The sequence below is a fragment of the Aulonocara stuartgranti genome, assembly GCF_965226115.1.
Source record: "Aulonocara stuartgranti genome assembly, chromosome: 2".
NCBI lineage: Eukaryota > Metazoa > Chordata > Actinopteri > Cichliformes > Cichlidae > Aulonocara > Aulonocara stuartgranti.
Window position 1 is genome coordinate 32760680 of NC_138940.1, and position 19155 is coordinate 32779834.

Sequence of the window (19155 nt, forward strand, 5' to 3'; positions counted from 1 at the left end):
CAGACCTCAGCTTTCAAACCACTTCAAATCCTTGTAATTTACTACCCACCAAACACCTCAGTGAGTCAAAGGAAGAAGGGGGTAACGTCTCAAAACCGGAAGCAAATACGAGCCACCGTATGAGTGTTTCCTGTGACTAGCTCCCGATGCTACACGCGGGAAAACAGGCGAAGCTGCTGAGCACTGTCACAGTAAGACCTGATTTTTTTTAAACTCTGCATTCTCGCTTCTATAGAAATTAATTTTTTGATATGTATAAGCAACGAGGGAGTGCGTGGCGCACAATTAATTACTTTGAGTGACGTCGTTTGTTACAATAACCCCAAATATTTACATGATTTCTTTTTACCGGCCTAGTGCTGATGGAGCGCTGGATTTTAACTTAGGACCAGCCCGAGCGGGCGGCGTTCTAGCGCGTGCCGTATTCAATTTGAGGATTCAGTTGGAAACTGTCCCACATCGTTGTATAAAAGAAGCGTACCCTGTGCAGTTGAAATTAGCCTAGCTATTGTTAGTGGCGCAGCATGGATGATAGTTAAGGGTTGCTTCGAGAAACACAAAGACCCAACTGTCGCTGACACATTCACGCCATAAGATAACGATATTCGTAAACTTTCGCCGGGCAGAGCTTTCTTTTAATTGTTCATAGTTAGCTGTTAGCTGGCTCAGAACTTCACTCAGTTTTTTAAACACTAATAAACGGAAATATTAAATAACACGAAAAGACCCAAATTCAACACGAAGCTGCTTTTACAGTTTGCACACTCACAGGATGGCTGCTTTCTGCCTCTCGGGTGTTTTGGCTCAGTCGCTGCGTGCTTGCTCATGTTTTCATCAACACCACACTACTTTCCCACCGTGAGGAGCAACAACAAAATGCAGACCCCACCTTGCCACAATCTGGGAATGGTTTTAAAGCCAGGCGTGACATAAGCCTCGTTGTAGATGTTTGGTTGTATTTAGTGCCGTTTCTTCCGTCTCTGTCTGTCTGTAGAGCATCAGTCATCGCCTGTAGCCAAAATGGGAGACACACTGGAGTTCAACGAGATCTACCAGGAGGTTAAAGGCTCCTGGGTAAGTATCTTCACCCAGCAGCTCTGCTCTCAAATTCTTTCAGGTCTTCATTACAGTCTCTTTTGAAGTGGCATCGCAGACAAACATCAGCTCCTGTGCTCTTAATTGCAGTTCTGATTTCTTGTTTTGTTTTGTTTTTTGCCTATTTGTGTCACTCAGATTTTTCAAATCTTCAAACAGATGTCAATATTAGAGAAAGATAACCTGAGTAAATTTAAAATAAAATGCAGTTTTTAAAATGAGGATTTCATTTATTAAGGGAAACAAAGCCACCCAAACCTGCCTGGCCCTGGTTCAATTACCTCCTAAACCTAATAACTGGTTGTGCCCTGCTTGGGAGCAATAATTGTGCAGTATTGTTTTATCTGCCACACTGGAAGGTTTTCAGTCACAAATGTGCTGTTTTAGATGGGCATTCTCCTTAAGGAGTCTCTGGTAAAAAGTGAAAAAGGGTAGCCTTTGTGTGGTCAATCCACCGAATATTTTCCTAAAAGTCTTGGGGGATCATCAAGATGTTTTTGGCGAACGTGAGAGGAGCCTTCGTTTTCTTTTTGGTCAACAGTGGTTTTCACCCTGTAACGCTCCCAAGGATGCCATTTTTGTCTCTTTTTTTCTTTTCTTTTTTTATTGTTCAGTCATGAATTCTGACCTTAACTGAGCCAAGTGAGGCCTGCAATTCTTTAGATGATGCTCTGGGTGTTCTTTTGTGACCTACTAGATGGGTCATTGATGCACTTTTGGAGTAATTTTTATAGTCCAACCACACCTGGGAAGGTTCAACACTGTTCCAGATTTTCTCCATTTGTAGATAATGGCTCTCACTGTAATTCACTGGAGTCCCAAAGCCTTAAAATGACTTCATAAGCCTTTTCAGACTTATAGATGTCAGTTACTTCGTTTCTCATCTGTTCACTGTAGCATGATGTGTTGCTTTTTGGATCTTTTAGGCAACTACGATTTGTCAGACAGGTTTTATTTAAGTGATTTCTTAAGTAAACAGGTCTGGCAGTAATCAGGCCTTGGTGTGGCATTGAACTCAGCTCTCCAAAAAATGTGGTTAATCGCAGTTAATTCATGATTTACGATGTGCCAGATATGTTTGGATATTTTAGTTTTTTGTTTGTTTTTCTTAATAATTAAAATCATCATTTTAAAAATTGCATTTTGTCTTTCCTTGGGTTATGTTTTTTTTTATCTTATGTTACAATTTGGTGATCTGAAACATGTGACAAAATACTAAGAAGTCAGAAACAGGGAAAATTATTTTCTATGGCACTGTATTATTGTATCATTACACAACCTAGTAAAAATAAGATGCCTTTAAATGCTGTTAGCATTGACTCTTAGCCATGAGTGTGAAAAAAAATGAAACTGTCATCGGCTCAGCTGTGGAATTTTTGTTTTGCTGAAAAGACATTTACTCTTCTTTTTTTTTTTCTTGTAAAATCACTATTGTAAAGAGGGTATCCATGCCCACGAGTACGGAAACAATAAGAAGATCTGGATTTTGGTTTTGTAAATTAATCTAAATCTAAACTAATCATCAAACTTAAAAAATAAATGTTATGATGTGAGCAAGCTCCCATTTGGAAAGCTGTAACCAGTGTTTTTTAGTTTATGTATAAAATATTTGAGTTTTTCATTTTTCAATATCTCGCTGCAGAATGACGGACGGCTGCGTTTCAGCAAGCAGAATGTGGTTTATAAGAGCAGCAAGACGGGGAAGGTGGATAGCATCCCTGCCAGCGAGCTCAATTTGGCCCAGTGGAGGCGGGTGTGCTTAGGCCATGGCATCAAACTTGGCACCAGCACGGGACACGTCTACAAATATGATGGCTTCAGGGACACGGTGAGTTCTGGATGCACATTGCATGCCTCCAGGTTGTTTTGTAGATTTGGGTAAGTGTGTGTGTGGTTCATATCTCTGATCAGTCTCTGAAGTTTGTCTCTCTCTTCCTTTTTTTTTTTTTTTTTTTTTTCCTGGGATCTAAATCTTTTCTCTCCGTTTCTGGGAAATAATTGTTACCTTACTTGGAGGAGAACAAGGCAGCAGTGGAATATTTCAGAGTGACACACACTGCTGGTTTATTCAGCGCTGTGTTTATAGCCAGGGATGTAACCCAAGCAAGGGGACCTCTGATAAACAACTTCCATTCCCTGTCTGACATTTCCTCAGGAAAAACACTACCATCTTGCGAAAATGCCACCACTTGAGGGTGCGTGTGTGTCAGAAGTATGCGAATGAATCTGCTCTTCTCCCCGAAGCTCCTAATGGGATTAATGAGGGAAACGAGCACGAGCATGTGTGTTCCATAAACAGTGTAATCATCGGCTCATGTGAGTCAGTGTTTATATCAATCCACTGAAACAATTTGGCTCAGAAAACAGACAAGAAAAAATTGTGGTCGTGTTTGTTTTTTATCACTCCATTTTTTTCCCCTGCTCTGCCTTTTCCCTGCTGCTCTGAGTGTGTGGGGAATGTCAACACACAAGTACAACTCTGAGATGGAGGAGCGGGTATTAACCTGGAGTCTGCGGCTGTCTCCTGGGGTTAATCAGCGTATTTTTTTTCAAGATGGATCCTCTCAACCTGGAGCGCAGGCCGTGATGTCATTGTTTATTATCCCACGGTTAGTGTCGGTAATCGAGAATTGGCTGGAGGTTTAGCTGCTGGCGTGCGGAGCAGACTCTTTGATTCATTTGTCCCTGTGAAGCGTTCTTGAGCAAGATGGTGAATCTTTGCCAGATAGTCTGTTATATAGCTGACCTGTAACTCATGTGGAGGAGCAGAAGGTGTAGAAAAGCATGGATTTCACTTATGTTCATGTCACTCACATGTTTAGAGTGCAGCTGGCCCATAACGCTGTTGCTGACATTGCGAGTGTGGTGTTGAATGTATGCAGCAGCCCACTGTGGATGCATTTTACTATTGGGGTTCAAAAGTGTTTAGGCCTCATGCGTCAAACTGTCAGGTACTAAAGGCTTCCACCCTGCATGTAAAGTTGAAATAGTTTGACAGGTAACAGAAACAATTCATAGGTAGTTAATCGTTTAAATCACAGCTCAGTATTGTTTTAACGCAGCTTGTTTGTGTGTTAGGATAGAGCAAGACAACACCTCAGTATTTATGTTGTTGTTTTGCAGCTTTTTGAGATTTTATAGCGTAAACTAGCACTGCCCAAAGGTTTTTCTGCCAGCTGTTAGTTCAAATAATGAGTTGCTTAGTCTTTGTACCTCCTACAGGATTTTTCCTGGCTTAAAATTGGCCTTTGATGGTGCCTACATATAAACATGATTGAGCCACACGTGCTTAAAAACATGTATTTATAAATGCATGTAAAACCAATCGTAGGGGGATTGCAAGGCTAGTTGATTTTGGCAAAGTCTGTGCCAAATCAAACACAAAGATCCAAATCAAATACAAATGTTTTAAGTTTAAACCTTTTAAACAGACTATAATAGTAAAGGTCTTGCAGTTTGACATTAATTTATTCGTTTCAATCTATGTTGTTTTTGATTATGTCAAAATCGTTTCAGGGCTGAAAATCTTTTAAGTAACGTTGTTAATGCAGGGCAACATTGCATAGCACATAAAAGTAAGATAGTAGCAAGCCTTTAAAAAAACAGAGCGCTCGCTCTGTGCTTCATGAGGAAACTTTGTGTCTGATGTTAGAGAAGCAAGATGCTGACTGTCTAATGTTAGATAAACCGTGTTTAATGTTGACAAATGATGCCTGCAGAGTTTGGACATTCTTGAGTGTCTTTTACCTCCTCAAAAGAAGCCTCGACATCCCGCCTGTAACTGCATCGATGAACGGTCGATGTCTTTCTGTAGCCACTTCCTGTGGTGGACTTGACTGTGCACAACCGAACAAAAACAAGACTCTTGTCATCAACTGATTAGTTGGTACAATGTTTTTGGAGGGCGGCCCTAATCCTTATTGTTCCAGGAATCAATGATAAAATAATTGTTAGGTTCGGTCCTAATTGAAAGCTCACTTTTTCTTTTCCGTTTAAAATAATCTTGTTTGAGTGGTTGTTTCAAGTATTTGAGGTTTCAGTCCAGATGTTGACAGTACTTTATACAGCTGCTTGACAGCTGTACAAGAGCTCCTTATGAAAAGATCTTAAATGAAGAAAATGGCAAGGGGGGGATTCTTATATAATAGTTGTAATTTTCACTTTTTACTCAGTTTAGTCTTTGTTTCCAGAGTTTGCTTGTTTAGATTTTACACTAAAGATATCTTTATTATTATTATTATTATTATTATTATTATTATTATTATTATAATCATAATCATTATTACTACTATGGGTATGTTTTTACTTTTTTTTTTTTTTTTCATTTTTTCCCAGGGAGAAGTTGAGAACAGGAGTTGCAATACAAACACTTGACTCACAGTCATGTAGACATCCCAGTCTCAATAAACATAACCACCAAACCACCTCATCAGACTGGCCATGATGAAAGATTTGACCACAATGACGGAGTCAAATTAAAGAGATTTAGCTCTACATTTTTATTTTATTTTACTTAGTTCTGTAATACATTGTTTGAAATAGTTTCGGTTAACTCTAATTTTTTTTCCCGTACTTATTTTTTAAGCCTAGTCTTAGTAAACTGTATAAAGCAAATATCCAACTGACATAATGAAAGTAATCTTTTAACAAAGTGGATGAAGGCTTTTGGAAAAGCAGGGATTTAAAATGTACTAATAAAAGGCAGACAGGGTGGTCATGTTGGGTGAGTGTGTGTGTGTGTGTGTGTGTCTGTCTTTTGGTGGTCTGTGTTTATTATAACTTCATGAGCTGGGCAGAAACAAATCTGCCAAAGCTTCATCGAGGAGATGAGAACTTGCACAAACTCTGATTTTATGAATTTACACATCTGCTTGCGCCTGCTCTCCTATCTAAAAAATGCCTTAATGCTGGTCAACAAACATGCTGATGAACTTCAACGCACACACACACAAACACACAATTCTGAATCTCTGGGCTCTAATTGGCTGTAATAACCTCATGGACAGGCAGATATCCAGGTGCGTAAATTCGGTTTCCCACAGAGTCTCATTCTACCTTACACACACTCACACACCACAATCACTTCCACATGTGTTTGCACTACTGGGACTCTGTGTGTGTGTGTGTGTGTGTGTGTGTGTGTGTGAGGGAGAGAGAGTGTGTGATTGACCATGTGTTTGTCGCTCTGTGTGATTTCTTTCCAGTTGTAAGGGGTCCTGCAGGATAAATAAACAGGCTGATTGTCAGTGGTGGTGTAGAGGGAAAGAAGACAGAGAGGGTGGATGGATTACATTCATCTCCTGTGTTCCCAAGAGGCCCAAACGGCGGACATAGTTACAATTGCATTGTGATTAATTATCCCATTCCTCCTTCTTCTTAGGTGGTGTTTTTATAAGCTTTGACCCATGTGGAGCCAGTGCTTTGACGGCATTGCTAACTTTGAGGCTTTCTCTTCCTTTTGTTTTCACCTCTTTCTCTTCTGTCAACCTTTTTTCCCACTGTTATTCTTTCTGCTCACCCCACCAGGACTTTGAGAAGATTTCAGAGTTTTTCAAGGCCAACTACAAGGTGGAGCTGACAGAGAAGGACATGTGTGTGAAGGGCTGGAACTGGGGAACGGCCAAGTTTTCAGGTAAATTTTTCAGAATCACTGCACTAATAATGTCTGAAATATTGATGATGATAAGTGAGGTGAAAATCAACAGTCAATTTAAGATTAGTTTGCTGTTTAACATCAACTCAGAGAGCTCTGAAGATGAGGTCAGTTGTTTCTCTCCTAACTGTCTTGTTTCTGCCTTTCACAGGGCCACTGTTATCCTTCGAAGTCAATGACAACACAGCGTTTGAGATCCCACTGTCCAACGTTTCCCAGTGTGCCACAGGGAAGAACGAAGTCACTCTGGAGTTTCACCAGAATGACGACACAGAAGTCTCCCTTATGGAGGTCCGATTCTACGTCCCACCCAGTCAGTCTGATGAACGGCAAGACCCCGTGGAGGTGACAAAGGATGCTTTACTTCTGCTTTTTTGTTTGTTTGGTTTCTTTATGCTTTTCTTTGTTTTTGTTTACAGTAGTTCTAAAACTGTGTGTTTTCATTCAGGCATTTGCCCAGAATGTGTTATCTAAGGCTGATGTGATCCAAGCTACAGGAGACGCTGTGTGTATCTTCAAAGAGCTGCAGTGTCTTACACCCAGAGGAAGGTAAAAGATTGACATTTGAGCACCCAAATCCAGTCACCTACCGATTTTCTGATTTGATTTTAAACCAAAGAATTGGCCAGTTTATCACTATATTGAACGTACTTGATACTAAGGGAGCCAAATTGTACAAAGAAAACATTCCCGTACTGTTACACTACCACTAGCCTGAACTGGCAGACTGGATCCATTCTTAAAGGTTGTTTACACCAAATTTTGACCATACCGCCCAAATGTCGCAGCAGAAATTGAGACCAACCACACCAGGGAATTGTTGTTGTTTTTTTTTACCTTTGACCTTCAGCAGGTCATCTTGACATTGTCTACATGCAGAAGTACATTGAGTTGCTGCCAGGTGATTGGCTGTTCAGATATTGGAGTTAACAAGCAGTTAGGCTGATATACCTAATAATAAAATGGCCTTTGTATATTTGGATAAAGCGTGCATAAACCTTGCACTTTCATGAAGTCACACTTATGAACTCACTATATGATTCACATTTAGTTAGTTATTCACATTAGGAGTTAACCAGTTAACTTTCCTTTCTTCAGATATGACATCCGTATCTACCCGACATTTCTTCACCTGCACGGTAAAACGTTCGACTACAAGATTCCCTACACCACCGTCCTCCGTCTTTTCCTGCTGCCACACAAGGATCAGAGGCAGATGTTCTTTGTGGTATGTGAACTTTTCTGTGTGACTTTTATTGTTGACAGTGTTAGCATTTAATGCTCCCATTTTCTGACCTGCTTTCTCTTTGTGGCGTTTTTGTTTTCTTTATAGATCAGTCTGGATCCTCCTATCAAGCAGGGGCAGACACGTTATCACTTTCTCATTCTGCTCTTCTCCAAGGAAGAAGATATTAGCCTAACCCTCAACATGAGCGAGTGAGTGCATCTAGACCTAGATTGGCTTCAGCTAATTTTGACTGAAGAATAATGTTGTAAAGCGTGTGTCCACTAGGGGGAACCAAGGGTCTGAGTCAGTAGTGTCAGTAGAAACAGTTCTTTGCATCATTTAGAAACTCTCAAAACTTAATTTTAAGGTTTTAAACTTTGTTCTTTCCCATGTGTGTCACAGAGAAGATGTGGAGCGTCGTTTTGAGGGTAAACTCAGTAAGTTCATGTCAGGATCTCTTTATGAGATGGTGAGCAGGGTGATGAAGGCCTTGGTCAACCGTAAAATCACAGTACCTGGAAACTTCCAAGGGTAGGCATCTCATATACTTCTGTTTTTCAAAAACACTGTTTTTTGTTTTTTTTTTCTTTTGCAAAATTAAGTATAACTGTGTCACTCTTTGGGCGTTGATCTCTTCCTCCTCAGACACTCAGGAGCCCAGTGCATCACCTGCTCCTACAAGGCATCCTCAGGCCTCCTCTATCCTTTGGAAAGGGGTTTCATCTACGTCCACAAGCCCCCTGTTCACTTGCGCTTTGAAGAGATCTCTTGTGTCAACTTTGCCAGAGGCACCACCACAACACGTTCTTTTGACTTTGAGATTGAGACCAAGCAAGGGAACCAGTACACTTTTAGCAGCATTGAGAGGTGAGCATTGAGAGGTTTTGTTAACAGGAGCAGACCTATCATAAAAACACAAAGGTATCCTGGATATGTGTTTCATGCTGGGGGAATATTCATTCATATACAAGTCTGGGCATGATTTTCACTCTGGCACACTCGTTCACATTGTGTGGGTTTTTTTTCTTCTTCTAATAACTCACTTTAGAGGATGAGAGTAAATCCATTTTGGTTTCTGGCTGTTTGCATTGACCACTCTGCTGATTCAGCATCTCCATCTTATCGCCACTAATGTAACATGATCCTTCCAAGCACTAAAAGTCATCATCTGCATTAGAGTTGTCAGACTTTCATTTCATTTTGTGCCATATACTACAAAACTCAAGCTTAACATGAAGCTGCTGGAACCTAAGTTAAGTGCCTACACGGAGGGTTATATTCCCATCAAAAGAAGGACAGTAGGTAATTTCAGATTCTGAAGCAAGGATGTTGTTCATAAATTTAGATCTTGCTAATACCATGTTTTTATTTTGTTTATAGCTTTTGCCAGCACTGTACTGCTCAGACAGGAGCTCAGTTATGATATAGGTTCATGTGCCAAAATATGGAGGAGGATGAGCATTTCCTATGGATGACTCTAGGGTTGGGTGATTGCCATGGTCTGATTGTCCCCATGTGGGATCGCCAGTGAAATGTCTTACAAATGAGTATATGTGGAGATGAAATATGAAGCAATATTGAGATGGATTGAGACAGATTCATGTTATTATGAATATCATAGTAAGAAATATCTTAATTGAATGCATTAATGGTGGACAAGGGTCTCCATATTTTGGCATCTGAACCTATATCATAATTGACCAATGGAGACAGCTGAGCCATCATCGACATCGTTGTCCATCAGCACAACTTGCCATACTACATATTTATAATGTCACTTTTATAAACAACAACAGAGGTTACCATTGTGCTGAAAAATAAAACCATAAATAAAGGAAATAAAGCACAGGCCAAAAGGTAACAGACACCAAACACAAAAGAGCTGTAGAAGTGAAACAATAAAGGAGTACATAAAATATAACTTAAAATCACAGTCAACATCTCACACTGGGTTCAAAGCCAGGGAGTAAAAGTGTGCTTTTAAGGGATTTAAAAACAACAAGAAAAGGAGCCTGCTTGATGTGCAATGGCAAACCACAGGTTTGCTGGTCTACTGACCTGAGAGAACCAGTGTGACATTTGGCTGGATCAGAAAAAGAAACGATGGGGCACCACCATTAAGAGACTTAAAAACAAATGAAAGGGTTTTGAAATCGATTTGTAAATGACCTGGAAGCCAGTGAAGGGAAGCTGAAATTGGGCTTATGTGCTCTTACTTGCTTTAACCTGATTTAAAAAATCAAGCGAGAGCATTTTACTCCAGCTGTAGTCGAGAAATGGAGACATGTGCATTGCATTGCCATAATCAAAACGAGACAATATGTTGTAAAAGCATGTTAATGTTTCAAGATTGCATGTGGACAGCTGAGGCTTGATTTTGACAGTAGTATATTCAAATGAGAATCGAACTTCAGAGAAGGAACCGTTTTCACATTTAAATTGGTGATAATGCATTTCTCATATGGGAGCAGATTGGAAAGTTTAACACAGTGGGTGCTGCTTTTGCCACAGGGTCTAAACAACATGACTTATGAAATTCAGAAAATTTGCAGCAGCTTCTGGTCCAGGTTATTCTTCCTCAGGACCGCTGTTGGGCCTTCTTTACCACCGCGTTTGTGTTGTGGGTCCAGATAAGATCGGCGTGAGTGCCCATAAACCTAAAGGTGGAGACAAATTCCACCCGTTCTCCATTTATAATCAGAGGGGAGTGGACCTGTCTGTGCCTCCTGAAGTCCATTATGAGTTCTTTTATTTTAAGGACGTTCAGCTTCAGAGCCATCCCATTGCAGGGCAGGGGAAGCTCTGCAGTTTTAGATGCTGAATTGAGGCTTGTGAGACATTTGGTTTTTGATCATATTGTTAAGCCATTCTGATTAATTTAAAATAAATAACTCCTACTTTGTCTCTTTCCCTTCTAGAGAGGAGTACGGCAAACTTTTTGACTTTGTTAATGCTAAGAAGCTCAACATCAAGAACAGAGGTTTCAAAGAGGTAATGCACAAGTCACTGAAACACCTCTCAGTTTGTACATTAAGTTTGATCATATTTCTATCCCCGATATTGATGCTTGTTGCCCTTCTCCTTTGTGTTTGTCCTTGTACACCTGTAGAAGAAGGTGGGTATGGTCATGGGCGTCACGTGTGGATTAGGCACTTGATTTTATTGGTCTGGAGTGATTTCCTGCTTGCATGGCGTGCTGCTGGTATGTGTGTGCGTGTTCTGAGGATGGCGTCCAATGATCTTGATTTGGTTTGACATTACCAATATGATTGCTGTTGAACCTGAGATATTTTGAGTGATTTATGACTAATCATGGGACATGGAGGTGAGGGAGCGCTGACCAATACCTCTTTGGGTTGATGTGTGTGTGCGCGCGCGTTCTGTGTGTGTGTGTTTGCATTGTGCTGACTAATGTGTGGCCTGGGGGCTTTTGGTGTGCTTTAACACTGAGTACAGTTGTCATCAAGACTGCTGCCTTACAAAGGCGACGCTGATTGCATTACCTACAATGGTCTTTGACATATATGAGCTTCTTTCAACGAGGCCATCCCATCTGTTTCTGTGGTGATGGGGTCAGCAGAGGTCAATGAAAATTAATGGAGCTCCTCTCTAATTCCTGTTGGTGTTCAAGTAGCAGCCTCCCTGTTTGTCTGTCGATTGGTGGACTTGGATGCGTGCAGATGGAGAAGAAGAAAATAGTTTGAATTTTATTTCCAGGATGGCATTACAGCATAGCGAGCCTCAAGCTAAAGAAGAAGATGCTAAGCTAAGATTTTGTGTGGTCTTATACTTCACTTTATATGCAAACATGAGTCATTTAATTGATTAGAATCACAGTGTCCAATGGTTTTGGCTCATGTTAACCCTTTCCATGTCCTGGCAAACTAAATTTTTGTCCATCCAGAAGTTTGAAGACCTCAGAAATGGACCAAAAAAGCCCTGAACCACCTAAAATTCTAGATAAGATGAGCATGGCCACCATGACATCACCCATTATTTTCTGAAGTCACATCTTAAAGCTGGGCATTTTGTGGTGGATCTTTGTGACACTGTGTGCCTTTTTTCCACAAGTACCGACTTGACTCCACTCTACTCTGTTTTGGTGGGGTTTTTTCCCATTACAGTTGAGTGCCATCGCAGTATGATGGTCATTATAGCAACGCGTCCGAAACTCTGCAACACTATTTATATATGACACAAACACGACACAATAATGGAGGACTTAGGGGTGATAGTATACCTTTTGCTCCATTGTGGTGGGGGTTTCAGACTCGAGGACCACGGTGTTTATTTTTGTGCAGCCATTTACCTCGTTGCAGAGTTTCAGAAATGGAAGTTCTTCTTTTTTTTTCTTTTTTTTTTCTTTCTTCCCTTTCCTGAAAGAGTCACTTTCATGACTCATCAAGTAATGCCATCATTGACTGGCCAATCGGGGCTTGCAGTCTTTTGACGTCACATTTTCGTACCTGGTACCAAGTGCACCACCTGATGGAAACTCTAAAAGCCAGCCGAGTAGGTACTAGTGGAAAAGAGGCATTTGACTCTTGTACAGCAGAGACCTGCTAGTCACAAGGTAGCCACACCTTCAAAAACACACTGCTTTTTTTTTCTATTTAAGGGTATTTTTAAACACAATTTTCTACGGTGTGAAGAAGATTTCGCAAAATGTGTTCAAAGGTTGAGTCAAAAAGCTGTTTTCGCATAGGCTGCTATAGGATCTCAAATCTTTATTGTATGTGTGCGCTTCCCCCCCACAGCTATTGCCCTCTGGTGGCCATCACAAATAATGCAGGTTTCTAGGCACTTCTGCAGCGGCTTCATTTTTCCAAACCAAAATCTACATTCATGTTTTAAACCATGAAATGTGCAATAACAACAGTAAAAACAGCAGAACTAGAGAGGAAATGAAAAAAAGTTGGCATAAAAGCTAAAAATTTTCCGTAGGAAAAATGTTTTTCTTCCCATTTCCTGTTCTTAATAAGCTAGCTGCCCCCTCAGATTAAACCTTTAAACCTGCATTATATTCTCTTTGTGACAGAAATGCGATCAGCTGAAATTACTTCTGATAATTAAGTTATTTATTTAGCAAAAAGGGCCGAAGTGATGTGTTAAGTTGCAGTCATGTGTCGGGCTGATTTAATAGCACTGTACATTAAATATTTGGCGGTTTTAAACATGCTGGAAAAAAACAGCAGTTGCAATATCTGTAATGCCTAGTGGGATGTTTCTTTCTTTTCTGTTTTTTGCTAATGAACTAAGCAATAAGGAAAAGGTGGCTAACTTTATCTCAGAGTAGATAGAGGCTCGTGGGTACTGTGTTTTTTGTTTTTTGTCTGTTTGTTTTGTTTTTTGACCCTGTAGTGTATTTCCAGGGCATGAAGGGCAAGATTGATGAATACAGCGACTCAGATGATGACCAACACGATGCTTACTTGGAAAGGATGAAGGCTGAGGGCAAGATCAGGGAGGAGGGCAACGACAGCGACGAATCAGACGGTGAAAGTGGTGAGTAATGACTGCCTATATGACAGGATAGCGAGCATACTCAGAAGATGGGGAACGTTGGATAGTGATATTTTTTTCTTTCTTTCTTGTTTCTCTTCAGATGAGTCTTTCAACCCTGGAGAGGAAGATGAAGAGATTGCAGAAGAGTACGTGACTCTCCTAAAACGTAGTTGGATGATATGATAGCTTATTAACACTTATTAACACTACTGGCGTCTCCTTGTCTTCAATCAGGTATGACAGCAATGCCTCAGCAAGCGAGAGCAGTGAAGGAGGAGAGGAGAGCGAAGATGAGAGTGCAAAGAAGAAAAAGGCCAAAAAAGCCAAAGTGGTGAAGGAGAAAAAAGAGAGAAAGCCACGAAAAGAGGCGAGAGAAGGGCTAAAATAAGCCACCACTGTACATAAAGGTGTGCAGTTTCAATCATTTCTTTACTCAATTCCTTTTTATCTTCAATGTGAGCAGAAGAAGCAGAAGGATGCTGGCGGACCCAAGAGACCAATGAGTGCGTATATGCTTTGGCTCAACTCCAGCCGTGAGCGAATCAAGTCGGACAACCCCGGCATCTCCATCACAGAGATCTCTAAGAAAGCGGGAGAGATGTGGAGACAGCTGAGCAAAGATGAGAAGCAGGTGAGGGTTAAGAGAAATTGCTTTAGTTGTGGTTTTTTAACTTAAAAAAAAATACACACGAATAAAATGCATCTATTGTCCACTTAAGTATGTTAATTAACCAGAATAAATGTGTAGAGAAACCTCTAAAGAATGTTTTCTGTAGGAGTGGGAAGCAAAGGCAGGCGAGGCGAAAAAACAGTACGATAAAGCAAAGAAAGAATACAAAGAGAGCGGAGGAGCAACTTCCAGCCCCAGGAAGTAAGGCCTGCAACAAAATAAGTCAACTCTTTGGTTTTTTTTTTTTGGTTTTTTTTTGAAGTCTTGATGCAGAAAAATGGCTAAATTTGTTATATTTTCTTCCACTTTTCACCCATTAGGGAGAGTAAAAAGTCTGGAGGCAAAAAGGACGATAAGAAAAGGAAGTCTGCCGGAGCAGACAAGGACAAGGAGCGGGGAGGAAACGACAGCTTTAAGAGCCGAGAGTTCATCGAGACCAGCGAGGAGAGTTCATCAGACTCTGACCACAAGAGCAAGTCCAAGAGGAAGAAGGTAAATCCAGTGACTGTAAATGCCGTCATCAGACAGAACAGACTCAGACTCTTATTGAATGATGTAGGATGACTTTTAGTTTCTTTTACCTAATCAGAAACCACAGTGCGATGGAAATGTTTGATCTAGCTAAAAGTCAAAACACTGATGGCTGCTCAGTGAGAAGTAGACATTTTCTTCAGGAGGAGAAACCTTTAAATCCCGTTAGCTGATTGAGGGACAGCTGCGGGACGAAGTGTATCAGGGAAAACCTGGAACTGAAGCACCCCGCTTACTAAAAAGATGGCAGGTAGGAGAGAGGGAAGGCAATAGAGAGCTAATGAGTGTGAGAATGAAAGCTCCTGTTATCTTGTGTATCACTATATTGCATTTTTAACCAAATGCAAAGAAAACAGTAATGAGGAGACTAAGAATTTTCTTGAACATGTCTGTGTATATTTGCAGTTTCTGTTAGAATATATTTGCGATAGAGCTACGAGGCAGTGTTTGATGACTTGCTTTTTCCTGTTTAGTTGAGATTTTGCCTGCAGTTTGAGTTAACTGTAAAGAAATGTGCTTTATTCGCTTCTCGATAACACAGATGCAGAGAGCAATCAGAGAACTTGAGCGTTGCGCATTAAATCAATGGAAATTGTTGATGTAAACATAGTGAAACTGCTTCATTTAGACTAAAGCACTCCTTCATGTTCTGACATGATTGTAAACACTGAGTTCTTCTTTCTTTTTTCTAAACAGGAATCAGACGATGAGGAAGAAGAAGAGGCGGTGTCAACACCTGCAAGCTCCGAGGAAGAGTCTGATTGAAGACACACTTTTCCACCTCGTATACACACACACACACACACACACCAAGGACCAAGCGTTTATACTCTCTCTGCTGATACCACACTGACGGACAAATTAACAGACTTGAGTTGTATTTGCTTCTTCGTGGTTCGTTTTATGAGTACAAACACATTTTTGTGACTGACTCTTCAACCATGTAATGATATTTGAGTAGTTTGATGATGAGCTGGCATACCTTTTGGAAATACTGAAGGGTTTTCCATCAAACCAGTGGGCATATATGTTTTAGTTACATAGCACGATGATTGCAGGGGTTGTTAGTTAGCAGATGCAAAATTTATGTACGGGAATTTCTTTGACTTTTCCAGTGTCATGTTTTCAGGCCAAAATAAATAAATGAATCATTTTCAATAAAAACTCAGTTGGTGGTGCTTTGATCCTCATGGAAAAAGATTCTGAACTGATGGTCAAATGGTCACCTTGAGAGATTGCTTGCTGCCGTTTGCGTGTAAAGTAGCTTGTAAAGCACATTTAATGAATGTGGTCCATTTAGTGTTATTTACAACATGTAAACATTCATTCATTGTTTAGAATGTTTAAAAGTTTCTTTACATACACCGTTTCAGCCATTCAGTTAAATTCAGTTTTGTTTATTTAGCGCTAAATCACAACAGCAGTTTCCTCAAAGCGCTTTATATTTTAAGGTAAAGACCCTACAATAATACAGAGAAAACCCCCAACAATATTATAACCTCCTATGAGCAAGTGCTTTGGCGATAGCGGGAAGGAAAAACTCCCTTTTAACAGGAAGAAACCTCCAGCAGAACCAGGCTGAGGGAGGAGCGCCCATCTGCTACCACCAGTTGGGGGTGAGGGGAGGAACACAGGACAAAGACATGCTCTGGAAAGGGGGACAGAAATTAACATTAACTAATGATTAAAGGCAGAGAGGTTAACACATGTTAACAAACCAAAAATGTGAGTGAGAAGGGTAACAAGACGTAAAACTCAATGCATCATGGGGATCCCCCAGCAGCCTAGACCTACTGCAGTGTAACTGAGAGGAGCCCTAACTATATGCTAAAGTTATAAGTCTAATCTTAAAAGTAGAGAGAGTGTCTGTCTCTGGAAGCTGGTTTGACAGACGAGGGGTGTTCTGCTTTTAGATACTGTAGGAGCCACAAGTAAACCATCAGTCTGAGAGCAAAGTGCTTTAATGGGGTGATGCGGTACTATAAGTTCATTAAGATAGGATCGGTTGATTATTCAAGACCTTGTATGTGAGGAGCAGGATTTTAAATTGGATTCTTTAAATTTGATTTAACAGGGAGCCAACGAAGAGAAGCCAGTATAGGAGGAATATAAGAAATCAGATGGCAGCCACTCAATCATATGATTGGCAGTACAGTCTAAACGTAGACATGGTTGTGACTGGATGCTGAAGTTCAAACTGAGCAGAATGAGGAAGAAAGGTCATTTTAAGTGACTTTGAACATGGCATGCTTGTTACTGCCAGACAGGCTCGTCTGAGTATTTCAGAAACTGCTGATCTGAGATTTCCCCCCACAGCCATCTCTGGGGTTGACAGACTGGTCAGAGAAGAGAAAATGTCCAGTAAGCAGTAGATTTCTGACTGAAAATACTTTGTTGAGGTCAGAGAAGAATGTCCAGACTGCTTTGAGCTGGTAGGAAGGCAAATACACATGTTAAACAACCACCAAGTTATGGAAAAGGGCACCTCTGAAGGCACAACACAGCAAACTATACTCATACTCAATTGACCTCCACAGTGACCAGGACACTTTTGGGATTTGGTGTAACAGGACATTCACAAGTGCAACAAACAGTGACTGCTGCCATTTCAATATGGACCAAAATCTCTGAAGAATGTTTCTAGCGTCTTCTGGAATCTACGCCACGAAGAATTAAAGCAGTCCTGAAGTCAAATGGGTGCCCAACCCGTACTAGTGGCTGTTGTCTGAGCTTGTGGGGAAATTCTTATCTATGTGAACTATGAAATACTTTAAAAACATCCCTCCACAGTGTAGTTACTAAAAAATTTATATGTAAATCAGCATCACTCAGAAGTCTATACAGGGCTCACAGAAAGCAGAATTAAACATGTATCTTAGTGACAATTGAGCTACATGTGATTAACTCTGCAAATGAAAATAGCTCCAGAAAAACTCAGCCATGTGGTCCAAAAATCCTTGAAGAAATTAATATGATCAGCGTATGTTAGTGTAATTTTTCAACACAGAATGAAAACCAAACCTCTTAAGCTGTTAAGATACTCCCATAGGACCTACACTTTTGCTCACTTGACCAGGCGGGGTGGTTTGAGAGTGTGTGTTAACTGGCTGCCCTAGTCAAAGCTGAAGAGACAGTGGTTTTAGCGATTTGCTGAAGCCTAAGTACAAGGTGGTTTGAAGAGTGGTTTTTAAGAGCTAAACGATACCAGCTCTAAAGTTCATCTCCACTTAATGTGGCTTTTGACAATAAGGTACTCTTCCCACATCCTGTAGTACTGATCACATATCCTTAGAATAGCCTTGGATATTTGTTATCATTTGATATTTGTTATCATCATGTGAAACTCGAGGTGTTGCAAAGTGGCTCTGTGAAGCTGCAACTAGGCAGAGCTTTCAGTGTTATTGTTTTAATTTGGTTTCCTTTGATTAATTTTTTTTGAATGCACCCTTTCCAGCTCTCTTAATAAGTAAACAGAATATGAATTAAAAAGCTGAGGTTTGTTCTTTTTGTCTTGTGTGATTGTCATTTTATACTCCTTTACTCTCTGTTATGTCACTGTGATTTCAGTTGTTCTTCTGTCTGTTAACAGTCTTTGAGTTTTTAGAAGGAATGCATCCATAGTTTGGCATTTGAGTCATACCTTACAATTTTAGTAATTTTTAGTCAATTATGCTACACATGTCAATTCAAATCACACTGCACATGTGGCACATGCGTCCTAACTAGATGCACTGATATATGTGAGGATTAACTGACTTGTTATTTTCAGGTGCTTCCCTTAAAGTTTTTGTGGTTTCCTCCTGCACCTTAATCATGAATCAAAGCACCAAAGTATTAGAGGAACTTTTTAGAGTGAAAGAAGTAAGGTATTGAGTCTATGATGACCTGCACTGCATCATAATCCTATTGAGCTATTGTGGGAACAGCTTAAACTTATATTACATAAGAAGTGGCTTTTATACTAATTTCATTTGTGGGAGGATTTCAGGAAGCATGGGCTGAAATTGATTCAGATTACTTGAACAAATTGACAGCTTGAAGTGATTCTTTGACTAGATTAAATTTAAAGGATGAACTATTAGAATATTCCAATAATTTCTATTCACTTTGCAACACATTTGATGAATAGATGTTTAAGTTTGAATTTTAAATATGTACTTCATATTGCATGTGACTTCCTTGACCATGAATATGATTATATTCCAAGTCGGTAGAATAAATCCTCTGGAGAGCATGAATGTGTCTGCTAAGATTCATGGCAAAGAGTAACCTCGCTACAATGAGCTGCGTACGCTCTTCATGTGGTGTGTTTGGGTGCCGTGCAGGTGTCAGTGTGTTTAGTCATGTCCTAAATGTGGAGCCCAAAGAAAATCAGAGTGGAAAGTGTTTGCATACATCCCTTCCTGTGACATAATTATCTTTTCCGCTGCAGTTTCCCCTTTCACCAGTCTGCTCCCCATTCAATTACACTCT

The 19155-nt window shown here is 40.3% G+C and overlaps 1 protein-coding gene across 1 annotated transcript; it reads left to right on the forward strand.

Annotated features, from left to right (window-relative positions):
- The first annotated feature begins 89 nt into the window (after positions 1–89).
- ssrp1a (structure specific recognition protein 1a) lies at positions 90–15850 on the forward strand. Its single transcript, XM_082553337.1, has 18 exons — positions 90–191; positions 995–1074; positions 2738–2923; positions 6622–6727; positions 6900–7093; positions 7197–7297; positions 7847–7976; positions 8082–8185; positions 8379–8507; positions 8622–8843; positions 10895–10967; positions 13349–13481; positions 13582–13627; positions 13716–13848; positions 13945–14112; positions 14258–14352; positions 14472–14643; positions 15379–15850. The coding sequence occupies exons 2-18, from the start codon at positions 1021–1023 to the stop codon at positions 15445–15447; spliced, it is 2115 nt and encodes a 704-aa protein (XP_082409463.1). The 5' UTR covers positions 90–191; positions 995–1020; the 3' UTR covers positions 15448–15850.
- Positions 15851–19155: the final 3305 nt, after the last annotated feature.

What these genes read in the sequence shown, in the direction of transcription:
- ssrp1a (XM_082553337.1), top strand. Translation starts at nt 1,021, where the DNA reads ATGGGAGACACACTGGAGTTCAACGAGATCTACCAGGAGGTTAAAGGC. An exon ending in GGGAACGGCCAAGTTTTCAG is followed by an intron (nt 6,728 to 6,899) that starts GTAAATTTTTCA and finishes TGCCTTTCACAG; the next exon opens with GGCCACTGTTATCCTTCGAA. An exon ending in GATGAAGAGATTGCAGAAGA is followed by an intron (nt 13,628 to 13,715) that starts GTACGTGACTCT and finishes GTCTTCAATCAG; the next exon opens with GTATGACAGCAATGCCTCAG.